Raw genomic sequence first — 15509 nt, 5'->3', positions numbered from 1 at the left:
GATTTAGGCAGGCTTGCTCACCACGTCGCTAGATAGTCAAATTCAAACCTCTTTGGGAGGGGCTGGCCACTGACCATGTCAATGTGGACAGATCAGAATGCATGTTCTGTTCAATCAGAGAGATTGACTACTCTGAGGTTCAGGGCTCAACATATAACTTACAACAGACACCAAAAACTGAAGATTTTCCTATTTACAGGAATCAGAGTTAGGACGAAAAGTTAAGAATGTTAGTCTAACTTGAAGTAACAAGAAGTGGAGAATAATTGTACCCCTCCTCCAAATCGCTTCTCTTCCTTTCCTTAAAATTATTGCTATTTGTTCTTTCTCATCATATCATGTTCTCTTGTACAATATGCAGATCATGATAACCTCTCCTGAATTTTCTTTACCCTACTCCTTTTTCTTTGCTTTCTACCCTCATTTCTCCTTCTCATCTTTCTTCTTGATTTTATTCTTTGATGACCCCAACACTCCCAGCTTTAGTTGCAGCCAGAGTTCTAATCACTACTCCAGATTGCAGTACTTTACCTGTGGGAGCTATACTTAGTAAAATGCCCCTCTCCATATACACAACTCTTCCCCCACAGCACCTCCAGCATCACTTTGCACCCTCAACCTCATGCACGTTTGCCTACAAACTCTTTATGCCATCTTGTTATCTGGGGTTTAAGGTGTGTTTGGGTGCATAAAGAGAGCATTGGTTGGATAATGAAATCTGTGCCTTGATCATCTAACATAAAAGTACCCAACAGGTAGATAGATATATGCACAATTGTCTAGTTTCTTCAGATGTTTACTGCTCCAAAGGAATCAAGGGAAAATCCCAGACCAATATCAAAACACTTTTCTATTGACTGAAATACTTTTGAATCCTTATCTCAAATATAGAAATGTTAAATTCAAAATTCTCATCTGTTATGATCCCACAAAAGAGTTAAACCATCCTTGTGCAATCTCGTTATTTTTCAGCTTTTCTATAAAACTGCCTTGGCAATACCTTTAAGTTATTTTCAAAGGCAAGCTATGTCTACGGTATTTTTCATTTCAAGGAAAAGTAAATTTGTCATTCATTGATATGGAGAGAGAAAACTCAGGGAAAAAGTGAGATAAGATTCCAGTTATATTTTTGGTTAATAGTGCCAATTCAGTAAAACATAAAATACAACTATCAGGAGAGACTTGTGAGAGGGTCTTGTGGAATGCTCAGTGTGCTTTGTGTCCTCGTATTTGTACTGTTTTGTTTTGTTGTTCCATTTTCTTTATCTCTGTACATCTACACATATGACCAGTCTGAAATGTTTGGACAAATGGTTCTGGAGACTCTGCAGGAGAAAGATAACTCTCACTAACTCTGTTATCACCTCGTAATTTCCTTCCACTTCCTTTCCTTTGGGAATATTAATATCTCATGGTTTGAAAGGAAATTTGGATGTGAGTTCTTTGCACCTGATACATTGGTTCTAGATCTAATCAAACTGCGCCAGGTTGACCTGGGAGGGTTGTGCCCACTGAGCTCTGCCTTGGTCTCTAGTGTGGGAGATGGAATTTGAAATGAAGTGTTTTCCACCATTTTATCCAATCCTCACTTCTACTCTCATTTTCTTCCCTCTGCTCTTGATTCTCTTTCTTTCCCCATGAATACTGAGTAGAATTTTCTTCCAACACCATCTATCCTATAATTATTTTTAAATTTCTAAATTATTCTGGCCTGCTGGCCAGCTTGGTGGATTCAGTTGAGTCAATTTTTAAAACTATATATATATATTTTTTTCTTATGAAACCCATTTTTGAATTTGCAATGGGGAAGATGACATAAATTAATTGGAGATTGTTACTCAGGTGCCTCAAATAAATTTTATTTATTGTATTTTATTTCTACAGATTTTCAAGTTTATGTTCTGGTTTTATTTTGTTGCTCTTTTTGTCCCCATCACCCCCTTCCCACAGCATAAGCCTATTAAAATATTATAGTTACATTTTAATTTTAATTTTCTGAGATTCATCTAATCTTGCCATTTATGTAGCTCATATTCTTTATCTGTAAAATGAGGATAATTATAGCTACCCTATAGTTTGGAAGTAAAAGTTCAATGACATATTACATATGAAGCATTATTATAGTATCTGACAAAATATATATGTTTAAAAATTGCAGTTTAGGAAAAATAATTTCTTGATCTGTTTGCTAGTGTTTTGGTGTGGTTTAAATGAGAAAACCTGATGAAGAAAGTGTACCAAATCCAGAAACATAATTCCAAGAGATAGCAACTTTACTGATTCTAAGTTTATATTTTATGTTACATAGAGACACTTTTATGTTGTTTTTTTTTTAAACACAGGTTTTGCTTCTAAACATGTGAAAATTATATTGTAGAAAAAATGCATGATGTATTTACTATATTTCACTGTCATTTGACTACATATAACATGATATTAAAATATATTCTTCATATTAGCAGATAAGAATATAATCTTAATCAATATAATTAATATCTCCACCTAATTATCTATTTGTATCCAATTCCTGACCACATTCTATTACTCCACTTTCCTCTTGGGTTATGCTTTTATTCTTTCTCACTTTTCATTCAGTCTTGCTATTTCTGAATACCGCTTTTATCATTCCACTTTCATTTCTTTTTTCTCTGTTCTTTCCAGAAATGTAAATAAGGTACTCCTTTCTCCCTTGTCCCTGATCACTCAACATCTCCCTCTTATGTAAAAGTCAAGTAAAGCAGTCAAGCCCAGGCATCCTTGATTGGCAAAGTATGTAGATTTTCTCCAAGTCTCCTTTCTTCTATGCACAAATCCTTTCCTTAAACAGCTGTCAGATGGTATCCACTGTATCTGTCAAAATTCTGCTCCATATTAACTCCAAGGGGTACTTCCCGGATTATGACAAACTCCAGTAATCATATTTACTCCAGCTTCCTTTGTATGTACCTTGGTACATTCATAGGAATCCAAATAATTACCTAGGCAGCAGAATGCCAGAGATAAATGAGAAGAGAAAATTTTTTTTTTCTAAAGTTATACAAGTTTCACATAGATGTGGAATAAGAAGGATGACAGGACCTCTGGAATTCAACACAGATGTTATGAGGAAGTGTTTCTTGCTTCCCTGTAACACATGAGACAGTTTGCTTCTGTGACTTCCCAAATCTTGTCGAGTTTCTCTAGGCTATCTGACCTCCTTTATTCTTTCCTATGTACTCCTCCACAGTGCTAGACCAAAGTGAATTAATCATCAGAGTTTACTTGAAGTTGGATAACCTACACAACCCATTCTGAGTATCCATTCCACAAGCTCTAACTAAAGTTAAACTAAGTGAGGAATACAATTATTTCCTATTTTATTTTTTTCTATCAAAGTAGAGTAGGTTAAAAATTTTGTGGTTATTTCATAATTTTTACAGCAGAATATCGACAGGTATTTTCTCCTGACCTCACGGTTGTTGAATTTTGCATTTACTCTCTTCCTTTATACCTTTTATCTTTATCTTTATGATAAATGCAGAATTCTATATCATAGATTTATCTCTTACTCAAAATATCTTTCTCTCTAAAAAACAATTTGATCACTCCTTCACGGATCTGCTTGGTCTTCACTCCATAGACAACTGGATTCAGGGTAGGAGGCAGCAACAGGTAGAGGTTGGTTATAAAAATGTGGACATGGTGAGGTATAGTGTGTCCCCCAAAGCGATGAGTGAAGAAGTTGAAGAAGGCTGGGACATAGGTGATGACAATTGCACATATGTGTGATGTACAGGTGCTGAAGGCTTTGTGGCGAGCATCTGCAGACGACAGATTGACTACAGCACGGATAATCATGGTGTAAGACATGGAGATACAGAAGATATCGAACCCTCCAATCAATATGGCAGCTATGAGACCATAGATAGCATTAATCTTGATGTTACCACGGGATAATTTGGCCACAGACATATGGTCACAGTAGGTGTGGTGGATGAGGTTGCCCCTGCAGTAAGGAAGACGCTTGAGCAGGAAAGTAAACGGGATCATGAGCAACACACTTCGAACGAAGGTGGCAAGGCCAACCTTCGTAATTACAGTGTTGGTGAGGATGGTGGCATAGCGTAGAGGGTAGCAAATGGCCGCATAGCGATCCAGAGCCATAAGCATGAGCACACCAGACTCCATGCCCGTCAGCATGCGGATGAAAAACATCTGCACAAGGCAGGCATTAAAGTAAATCTCTTTGAGACTGAACCAAAAGATACATAACATATTGGGAACAAATGAAGTGCACCCACTAACATCTGTAAAGGATAGCAAGGCTAGGAAGTAATACATGGGCCGATGCAGGGCCTCCTCATGGCTGATGAGATAAATGAGCCCACAGTTCCCCACAACAGCAATGATGTACATGAAGCAGAATGGCAGGGAGATCCAGATGTGTGTGGCTTCCAGCCCAGGAATCCCATTTAGAATGAAGTACCTTGGTGTCAGGCTGGAGCTGTTGGCTCCCTGCATGATGGCCAATTGCAAAGCATGTTACTTTTGGTACCTATAAAGATGTCCTATACAAGAAGATAGTAGTGATGTTATTTTCAGCTAGAGAAAAAAGGTGAACAAGTATTTTGCGCAACATAAATAATAATTTTAGGAGAAAAATTATCTTTTTTACACCCAAACTATGTTCTTTGATCCCACTTAGCAGTCCTGAGCCTGTTACTGAATCACAAGAAGGCAAACATAGTGCAAACGTAGTAACAAAACCCTGGTCTTCCTTAGTAAACTTACTGTAAACTCTGTCTGTATATACCTGTTTATATACCTAGACCAATCTCTCATGCTTAGTTTTGCCCCCTTGACCAATTTCAGATTATGGGCTTGTTTAAATAACATTGATTCTCCTAACTCTTCACATAATTTCCTTTCTCTAAGAAGTCCTTTCAGCTGTGTCCACTAGGTTATACCCAATTAAATTATGTGAGCACCTACCTATTGCACACAGATATTAGGGGCTTAGTGTGATGTATTTACAAGACTAAACATGGCAAGTCTGGATTTTCCAAGTCAGAATAATCAAACACAGAAGATTTGAAAGGCCAACATTTATATAATAAGTTACAACTTACAAAGCATGGCCATGTGCATTTTGTATTATATTTCTAATTATTTCTTACTGGTAAACATGAACAATTTAAGCATGAACAATTTAGCCATTGACATTTTAAGCTCTAATTACTTCTCATAGTTTCTATTGATTCTCTTAAATCTCTATGTAGATAAGCACAGTATATATCTACAAATAACCATAATTTGTATGTCTCCTTTTGGTGTATTATTTTTAGCCCGCAAATAACTATAATATTTAAATTGGATAGGATGGAATTTTTCTTAATTAATTTGTTTGTTTTGTGAAAACAGCTTTCCACCTTTCTTCTGTATTCTGGGACATGGATCTAGTCTGAAAGCTTTTTGATTAAAATCATAAGACTCTGGATCTCTTTTTTTTTTTTTTGAGAAAATTCTTCTTTATCTTACATTTTTAAAAGCACCTACTTAGTTATTTTTCATTGGAGATTATCAACTTGAGTTATTCATTTTCCCACAGCATTCTATTGTATATTTTATTGTATTTTCAAAAATTGTTTCATATATTCTTCTGTTATATTTTAATCTCCTCCAGATAACAGTATTTTCCAAAGTTCTAATTTTGATTGCTTTTATTTTGTCTCTCTCCATTTATTTATTTTTTCATGAGATTTAGCCTAGGGTTTTCTATAGAAGTGTTTTTTTTTTTTACCATTACTTTCAACCAGTTGAACATTTTTTAAATGGTGCTACGTAAACAATATCAATATATAAAAACTATAAATGCAAATTTTTCTGGAAAATATTAGAACTGATGGCTTTTTAAAGCAATTTGCTCAAGTGTAAATGCCTTTAACATTAAGTAGACTAAACCTTGGAGATTTTCACCAAAGCCTGGAACATAATAAGCAAAATGTATAGTACTATCATAATTATTGTTAGTATTATTATCATTATTTTGCTTTATAAAATAAATGTAAGTAAAACCATGTCTAGCCAACCTTTACACATCCAATATCCTTACATCTCACTCAGAGCAAAAGCCAACATCTTTATACTTGCCTACAACATCCTATACAATGAGGACCCTTTTAAATCTCTGAATGTGTCTCCCACTGCTCCAACTCTGATCCACTCGGTCTATCCATACCTAGTAGAGGTTTCGCAAACTCAGCAATCATGTGCAGAGTTCAGGGCTTTTCCATTTGCAACATCACTGCCTGCTTTATTATTCCCCACATATCATGGCGCGTACCATCAACGATTTCAGGTCTCTACTCAGTGTCAAACTCAAACTTTGCCTTACCTCTCAATTTATAATTACAACCTCCAGATCTCTACCAATCATGGTATAATATCTTCCTTCTAGCTTTTCTTTACTCCACAGCAATTAGTATTGTCCTTGCTCCTTCCCTAGAATGTAAAATCTATACGCACAGTGATTTACGTCTATTTTGTTCACTGCTATAACTCTTGCACTTAAAATAGTAACTGGCACAAGAAAAAAGTTATATAATGAATGAGTGAATGAGTGAATTTCCAAAAGTTCTTTTTGGTTCTTCTTCTTGATGTTACATAAATACCTTAACAAATTAGTGTGCATATTGAAAAATAAAGGGTATATGGAGGAAGGCAAACATGGTTTCAAGATGTCTGGAATCTTAAAGATTAAGAAAAGAAATTTGGAGATATTTAGAATTGGGATGAGTACATGGAGTAGATGCAACTAATTGCCTTTTGTATTATTTTGCATATCCTAAAGTCATACATATGAAGAATAGCAATAGTTATAGGAAAGCAGATTTGGGTTCAAGTAATGTTCGTTCACGCAGATAGGGATCTCTAGTAAGATAAAAAGATTACTGCCTTCAGATGTATTCAAGCGAAGGAGAAAGACGTGTCATGAATGTTGTTGTCAGGATGTTGTGCTGCACGGTCACTAGAATTCCTTCTAACTCTTGCACTAACTCATTTTCATTGGTAGAGGTCTTACCACTTCCCATGGAAGACTCCTCTACCTATGGAGAGCAGAGAAGTTTTTCTATTATTATACAGAAATTGGCTTGCCTATAATATTATCTCTTTGGTCCTTCTCAGATTAGCACCATGGAATCTCCTTCCTCCAGTGCCTAAACTACATTTAATTTTCCCCCCACTTTTCCTTCTCCCTCTTCAAGTCAGTTTGCAAATCCCTTTGGTTTCAGAAGTCTAAAGAGTGAGATAATTCAGTGCTTCATATTCAATCACGCTCTGACTCAAATCCATCCCAAATTTTCTGTGTATCTTATGTATTTTTTTCTTCTGAATCATCCAAACTCGCTGTGATGTCAGATGTTTTTAAATTCCCATTCATGACTGATATTGTTCAGAATAATTGCACAGTATTGGTTAGGAACCCTATATAACAACACTTAATGACTTCTCTGTGGATTTTCCAAGCAAAAGGAGAAAATTTATTTGGGGCTTCACAGATAGATGTCCCATAGGACATCTACGGGACATCTCTGAAGGGAGAGGAGATAAATTTGGTTTTGTTCAAACTAGATTTATATTTAGAATATATTTTAGCAGAGCTGGGGGGGACCTCAATAATTACCCTCAAATTTTAACAACTTTTCTCTGATGGGGCATGTAAACTGTTTAGTATCCATTGCAGTATAAATCTGATTTCCTAGAGTGCTTTAATTATAGCTTTGTAACTTTCGTCATAGCTTTATCTACACGGCATTTATGGATCTCAAAGCTTCCTCAAAAATATTGAGTAAACAATTTCAGAATCTTCTGTGCTAGAGACTCATGAAAATATATTTTATGCAATAAGGCTAGGTTGTATGCTCATTTGAAAAATTGCCTTGTAAAATGCATCATTTCTTCATTCCTGATCCCCTCTACCTTCGTAGAAATACAGCACTCTTTTAAGGTGTAATTCCATTTAGTAAATATTGATCAAATCTAAGGAAACATAGAAGGTTGGAATGCAATTCTCCCAACAGTGAAGGGATTTTGAGGAAGGAAGCAGAGAACATTTATGACCACAATTTAATGTCATCCTTTGGGTTTGTAGAAATGAGTGCAGACGATTGGAAGGTGAAAACAGTAAGAAGGAATCTGGTGTAATGGTATATCTTTCTTCTAGAGCAGGTACCTGCAATGGGCAGAAACCTAATAAATCCAGATTTTTCTTTTGTGGTGAATAAACGCACTCACCAAAGCACATAAAACAAAAACAAACAAGCTCTATGTTACAGAGCTTCAGCTCAGAGAGAGAGTCTTCAATTATTAGAAATCTGGTGAGTTACAGCTTCCTTCCAAAACAGACAGTTACAATAAATGAAAAGTCTAGAGGCAAGACTTCTTCTTGAAATATGCTGAGTTACAATATTAATATTATTAGGCATAATAAAATTTAAATTAAATAAATAATAAACAAGCAGATGGCAGACATGCTCCAAGTCCTAAGCTCTGTTAGCAGTTCCTCAAGCAGAAAATCTTCGAATGACAATATACTTGTTTACAATATTTTTGTTGTTGTCTTTTTTTCTAATTAAAAACTATATTAAGCAAGTATACATATCTATAAATATTATGCATATATTATATACTTATAATATAAATAATGCATGGGTGTAGAAGATTAACAAATTCTGTTTATCCATATATGTCTTATAATATGTACATTAGTTAAGAGGGTGTGGCAATACATGCCAAGATGTCTAGTAAAGACAATCCCTCTATGTTTATGGGTGGGCTTAGAAGGGAAGAAATGTACAAAAGTTCCAATTGATAAGAGGGAATTAGAAAGTTCTTTGTTTTTTCCTATCTTATAATTGAAAACAGGTTTAGTATTAGGTAAAAGAGATAACATGGTTATTATCTGTGAGAGGGTTCAGAAACTTATGTTAATACTGTTTACTTTGGGAAAGCTTCTCTGAGACAAGCTTGGCCTAAACTGCTGCTTGACACGTGAAATTATCAAAAGATTCTCCTAAGATTCTCTTACCCAAAAGTTTCCTGATATACAAGACTGCTAAGGTCATAGCTTGTAGGACTGCTAGTAGAGTTCAGTATTAGTCATAACACAACAGCAGGCAGAGAGCTGGTGTGTAACAGTCAGTACAACGTAGTTGTAAATAAAAGTATTTGGTGAATAATAGACCTGAACTTGAATTCTTCTACTCCACTTAATAAATGTATTATTTATGTTGTTTGTTATCAGCTACAGACTTCTATTGGCACTAAATCATTTTAATCTTAAAAGACTGTAATGATAATATCTATCTCAAGGTAGTGTTTCAAGTTTTAAATGAGATAACTCTGAAGATTATCATGTGGCTTTTCTCTTTTATTGTGTTAATACCAAAAGCAACATTGATTGATGTTTAAATATTAATTTAACCTTATATTTCTGGGATAAACTCCAGTTAGTTATGAGTTATTACCTTCTTCATGCATTAATAGGTTCAATTCTCAGTAATAATATTTTCCTTGAGATTTTTACGTCTGCATTTTTAAGATATGTTGCCTTATAAATTTTCTTTCTTATAATGTCTTTGTAAGGTTTCGGTATTGAGGTTGTGTAGCTTCATTAAACAACTTTGGAAGTGTTACATCATTCTCTATTATCTGAAAGAGTTTATTTCTCATATAAATATTTAGAAGAATTCACCATTAATGTCATCTGGGCGTGGAAAGGATTTAATTATAAATTCTATTTCTCTAACAGATAAGACGCTTTAGTTTTTTCTGTCTTCTTCTATCAGTTTTGGTAATTGTATATTTCAAGGACTTTGTCTATTTTATCTACCTTGTCAAATTTATTGTTCACTTCTAGTTAATTTGCTAAAATTATGCTCTCAAAAATAGAAATGCAAAAGATAGAATAAAAATACCTTATTGAGAGTGAGAGACACAAACTCGTCACTCTGATAAGAATTCTCTTAATAAAATATAAACAAGCAACTCAAAAATTTTAACCCACAATTTGAAGAAAACACCAATATATGGGAGAGAAATGAAAATAAATCTCAATCAAGGTAGTAGCAAATGCAGGCAGCCTTTACCAAACATGTTTTCCTGAAAAAGACATAATCCCTTCAGTCACTTTCTTGGACGTAGACTCATATGAATCTACAATTGGATCTGTTTTCTTCTTTAATTATGACTTCATATCCACACAACCCTGTCTTTTGGTAAAAAATTGTTACAACTTGTGTTCTTCCAAATTGAGAACAGATTTTTTAACCTTATTTGCTTTGTTAGGAGAGAAAATAACCCAGGGGTGATTTGTATACTGTCAACTTGGTTGAGATGAAATTATATTTCCCAGAATCTTCTTCTTGTATGTTGGTGGGTTAGAGTTGGCCAAAAGAGGAATTTGCATGAGATTTGGAAGGTAGAAGGGAAGCAGCAGCCATTGCTCTCTGAAGGTCATCATCGTTAAATGTGGTGAAAGACAGATACAGAGGTGATGGTCAATTCCTACTTGTCTTTATGCTCCAAACAGCAGAAGACACATTCTTTTCAAATGTATATGGGTCATAAAACAAAAAAGAATAAATTTAAAAAGATATGAATCATAGAGAATATGTTCCCTAACTGAAAACAATTAAATTAGCAAACAATAACAATAAAATACCAAATACATTCAAGATATGTGAAATTAAACATCTGCATAATCATGGGTCAAAGAAGAACTACAGAAAATTAGTATACTTCAGCCTATCAAAATTTGAGGGAAACATAAAAAGATTACTTAGAGAGAAATTTGTATATTTAAATACTTATAATAGTATTTAAAATCAGTTCTCTGAAGTTGGACATTATAATCCAGAAAAAAGAGGGTTGAATAAAACACAAAATAAGAGAAGTTTTGAAAAAGGTAGATGACAGGTCTGTCTCTCAAAAGGATTGAATTCTGAAAGTCCAAATGGTTTCACAGCTACATAATCTCTGTTGCACATATAAAATGTTATGCCCTCCTGAGTCATAGACTATGACTTGGGACAAAATAATTCCTAAGACAACTCCTGATGGCTGAGCCAGGTTTATTAACCCAGATATATCTGATTCCCAAGTCTTCTTTTTTCACATTAAAAACACACATAGAAAAGCACTTCTTCTCCGAGACTATAATAGAAAGAGATAGTAACAATTAAGTTTTCTCAGCTCCCCTACTTCAGAATATATCTCACACACACACACACACACACGCACACACACACACACACACACACACACACACACAGAATGGGAACGCTCCCTCCTCCCCTAGCCTCCATGTGGTCTCAATATAGGTCTTCTACCTCTCCTGCAGGGCCAAGGGCATCCTATAGACGTGAATATGACTTAACCCGTGGGTATCTCTTCAGCTTGTTGAAGAACTCCAATAGCTTTCAGGGTGAGAAGATTTCAGAATTGAGGTGCATTCTTCTTGTTAATGGCGTGGATGTATGTTAGGATAACTGAGGCAGGAGGAGGAATAAAGGAGCTATCAGAGAGGGTTATTCTCATTTTTGAAAAGGCACGATATACTCTACCATAAGGTTGCTTTTACAGACTGACTTGGATGCTCCACTTTCACTTGAGATAAAATGTTCTTCTTTCAACTACAGAAACATAATCCTTGTAGGGAGTATTCTAAAGAAAGGTAATCAGTCTCATTGACTATGAAAGCTAAAAACATCATTTCTGAGAGAAAATAATTTATACTGTGGAGAAAAGAATGATGACAACCTTATTTCATAATTTTCTTTGTTTCTCATCTACTTTTACTTTTAGGGAACTGTCTCTATTTCACATCATAATTATGATATTTTAGTCATTTCTCAATTCAAAGACCCCTAGATTTCGTCTACTCAGCCTTCATCTTGTAAAGAATAAGGACGTGAAATTTTACAAAAGGCACATCCATAAAGAAGAACTAATTTTACACAACCTTAAATTTCCAACAGAGACACCTCAAGTGGCAGGTGGGTCCCCTCTCAGATGTCCAGCAGGTGCTATAAATTTCAACACTGATATTTTGGATTCAAAGAGACTATTTATTTTTTCTCCAATAGCCACCTATATAGGACTATCCCCCCATTATACTACTTGCACTTTTTTTCTAAATTAACACATTGCAACTCAACATAACCCACTATTTCAGACTTGTGTATCCTACTTGCATCCATCCTATGGTCATAATTTTGTTCTTGTCTGCTTACGATATACTATTCCACCAAATATTCTCCTCCTTACTACTCAGAAGTGTTTGGTCAGTCCTTATTATCTCACAGCTTTTTTTTTCTATGGACTTAAAAAAATATATATTGAGCATCAGTTTTATGCTAAAAAAAAAACCTTAGCTTTTTTTTGTGTGTGTGTGAGGAAGATCAGTCCTGAGCTGACATCCATGCTAATCCTCCTCTTTTTGCTGAGGAAGACCGGCTCTGAGCTAACATCTATGGTCAATCCTCCTCGTTTTTTTTTTGTTTCCCCCAAAGCCCCAGTAGATAGTTGTATGTAATAGTTGCACATCCTTCTAGTTGCTGTATGTGGGACGCGGCCTCAGCATGGCCGGAGAAGCGGTACGTCGGTGCGTGCCCGGGATCCGAACCCGGGCCACCAGTAGCGGGGCACGTGCGCTTAACCACTAAGCCACGAGGCCGGCCCAAAACACCTTAGCTTTGAAGATTACGTAGCCTGAGAAATATTTGATTCCATGGTTCTCTGAAGTTGTGATATAAATAAAAAGTAAAGTGCTTTTTTCTATAGGAAATGTCAGTTGTTTTAGTTCAGATGATGAATATCTCTAGTCTCATTGGATTAGATGCTAGAGTCCATTGGACTAGACTCTCACCTTACAAACACAAAGTTCTCTAAGTTATCACATTTCCATGAATCTTCCCCATCCATTTATTGTGGAACGGATCAAAGGAACTAATAGGTGGCCTTTTCAAGATATTAGTAAGGGGATTATTTCTTTTCTACCTTTAAGATATTCTATGATTTCTCTTAAAGAAACCTTTTGGCACAGGGGGATAATTTATAGTTTTTTGCATTCCAACTTCCTGAAAATTGGATTTGGTCTAAAATTAGGTTGAAATCATTGTCAGACTGATTAACTTTGAAGAGTGAGCCCACAAGAACTATTAAGGTTTGCTAACATTTCAGAATGGAATAGGCATCTCTGATTAAGATGGTGAGCACATAAAACACAGCAAATATTCTTCTCGAACATCCAGTTGGGCAGTTAGTGGCCAACTTCAGTGAAGAATGGCTTACATAATAATAAAAAAGAGACATCCAGATGCAGCAAATCACCTAGATTCAGTCAGTTCATTTTATCAATGTCTAATTTTTAAGGCATGGACTCAAATAGTGTGTATGTTATGTATTCAACATAAGAGACTATATATGGTGATTGATGTACAAGAAAGACTAATTAGCTATTATGGAGAAGAAAATCCTGCTTGTCAATTACTCTCTGAATTTACTTTTTTTTTTTTTTTCTTGTAGGGAAATTCTGTATCTGCTGTACCATGAACTTCCAACAGTCATTATGTCATTTCTGAATGACACCAGCCTAACTCCAGCTTCATTCATCCTCAATGGCATCCCTGGGCTGGAAGAAGTGTACTTGTGGATCCCTTTCCCATTGTGTGCCATGCACATCATTACCATTACAGAGAACTTTGGCCTTATGTACCTTATCTACTTTGAAGAGGGCTTATATAGACATATGTACACCTTCCTAGCCCTTCTTTCCTTCACGGATGTGCTCACGTGTACCAGCACTCTTCCCAACACCCTCGGCATATTGTGATTAAACCTTAAGGATACTGATTTTAAGGCCTGCCTGGTCCAAATGTTCTTTGTGCACACCTTCACTGGGATGGTGTCTGGGGTGCTCATGCTCGTGGCCCTGGACCGCTATGTGGCTATTTGCTACCCCCTGCGCTATGCCACTATCCTCACTAATTCAGTGCCGAGGCCGGGCTCCTCACTTATCTTAGAGGTGTAATGCTTGTTATCCCTTTCACTTTCCTCACCAAGCGCCTGCCATACTGCAGGGGCAATGTCATACCCCATACATACTGTGACCACATGTCTGTGGCTAAGATATCCTGTGGCAATATTAAGCTCAATGCCATCTATGGTTTAACTGTCGCCTTTCTGATTCCGGACTTTGACGTTAGGTGCCTCGCAATCTCCTATACCATGATTCTTTGTGCAGTTGTGAGTCTGTCATCAGCAGATGCTCGACAGAAAACTTTCAGAACCTCTACTGCCCACATCTGTGCCATCGTCATCACCTATGTCCCTGCTTTCTTCACCTTGTTTATACACTGTTTGAGGGACACACTATTCCTCCACACATACACATTATTATGGCTAATCTCTATCCACTCATGCCTCCCATAATTAACCCTATTGTGTATGGAGTGAAAACCAAACAGATACAAGAAAATGTCATTAATTTTTTGCCTAAGGGAAAGAATAATTCTTCTCATAACATTTACACAGAGTCTTCTGAGAAGTTAGGGTTCTCTTAGCCAGGTTGATATCACCTAGTCAATAGGAAACTATTCAAATGAAAACAGATGTCTGGCCATAAGAAATATTTTAATGTGACTTTAATTCTTCTACCTCTTTTGAAAGGGTACCACTGTCTTCATGTAGACAAAGATCCTCTCTTCTGAAATTCCATGTTCTTCAAAGTCTCTTTCCTTATAGGGGCCTATAAAGTTCAATGCATTTAATTTCCTAGACAGATATTTGTCTCCTGAATGACAATCTACACAAGCTTGTGGCACAGTGGTTGCATCACTAGGACCGGAGTTGAACTTTTTAAAAATTTTAAGTCCCTGGCAAAACATGAGCCACGTTCATCAGTATCTGTGCTAATTTATTTTTCTTAGCATTTTCCCTCCCAAACCCTTTGGAGTTTGTTCTTATTTCCCAAGTTCTTATCTCCTACTTGTTTTCCCAAGTTTGTCAGCTATATATCCAGCACTGCATACATATGTTCACCAGAAAACTTGTAAAAGATATGTTTCAGCATACTCATAATACCCAGAAGCTATGTCCATCATAATCAAACTGAATAAGTAAACAATTGTGGTCTATTCAAATATAATGTCAAGTGAAATAGGTAAAATAATATGTAGTGCATGATTTCATTTATATAAAGCTTACAAACAGACAAAACTAGTTTACAGTGTTAGAAATTAGGATGATGCTTAACTTTGAGAATGAAAGTCCAGGTAATGATTAAACAGGGCATGAGGGGAGCTTCTGAGTGGCTGCCAATGATTTAATTCTTGACCTGAATTGTAATTACGGAGTGTGTCCACTTGGTGATATTTCATAAAGCTGTACACTTTTGATGTATTAATTGCATATATATTACACTTTAGTAAAATATTCATTTAAAATAATATATCTTAATGACACTCTAT

At 35.7% G+C, this 15509-nt stretch overlaps 1 protein-coding gene and 1 pseudogene across 1 annotated transcript; one reads left to right on the top strand and one right to left on the bottom strand.

Moving 5' to 3' along the window:
- Window positions 1-3537: 3537 nt before the first annotated feature.
- Window positions 3538-4500, bottom strand: LOC131408078 (olfactory receptor 52N2-like). Its single transcript, XM_058544641.1, has one exon. It carries the CDS (start codon window positions 4498-4500, stop codon window positions 3538-3540), a length of 963 nt encoding a protein of 320 aa, XP_058400624.1.
- Window positions 4501-13609: 9109 nt separating this feature from the next.
- On the top strand, window positions 13610-14603 carry LOC131409104 (olfactory receptor 52N1-like; annotated as a pseudogene).
- Window positions 14604-15509: the final 906 nt, after the last annotated feature.

The sequence above is a fragment of the Diceros bicornis genome, chromosome 7, assembly GCF_020826845.1.
Source record: "Diceros bicornis minor isolate mBicDic1 chromosome 7, mDicBic1.mat.cur, whole genome shotgun sequence".
Lineage (NCBI taxonomy): Eukaryota > Metazoa > Chordata > Mammalia > Perissodactyla > Rhinocerotidae > Diceros > Diceros bicornis.
Note: the sequence above shows the minus strand (reverse complement) of the source record. Positions and strands in the feature narration are given on the sequence as shown.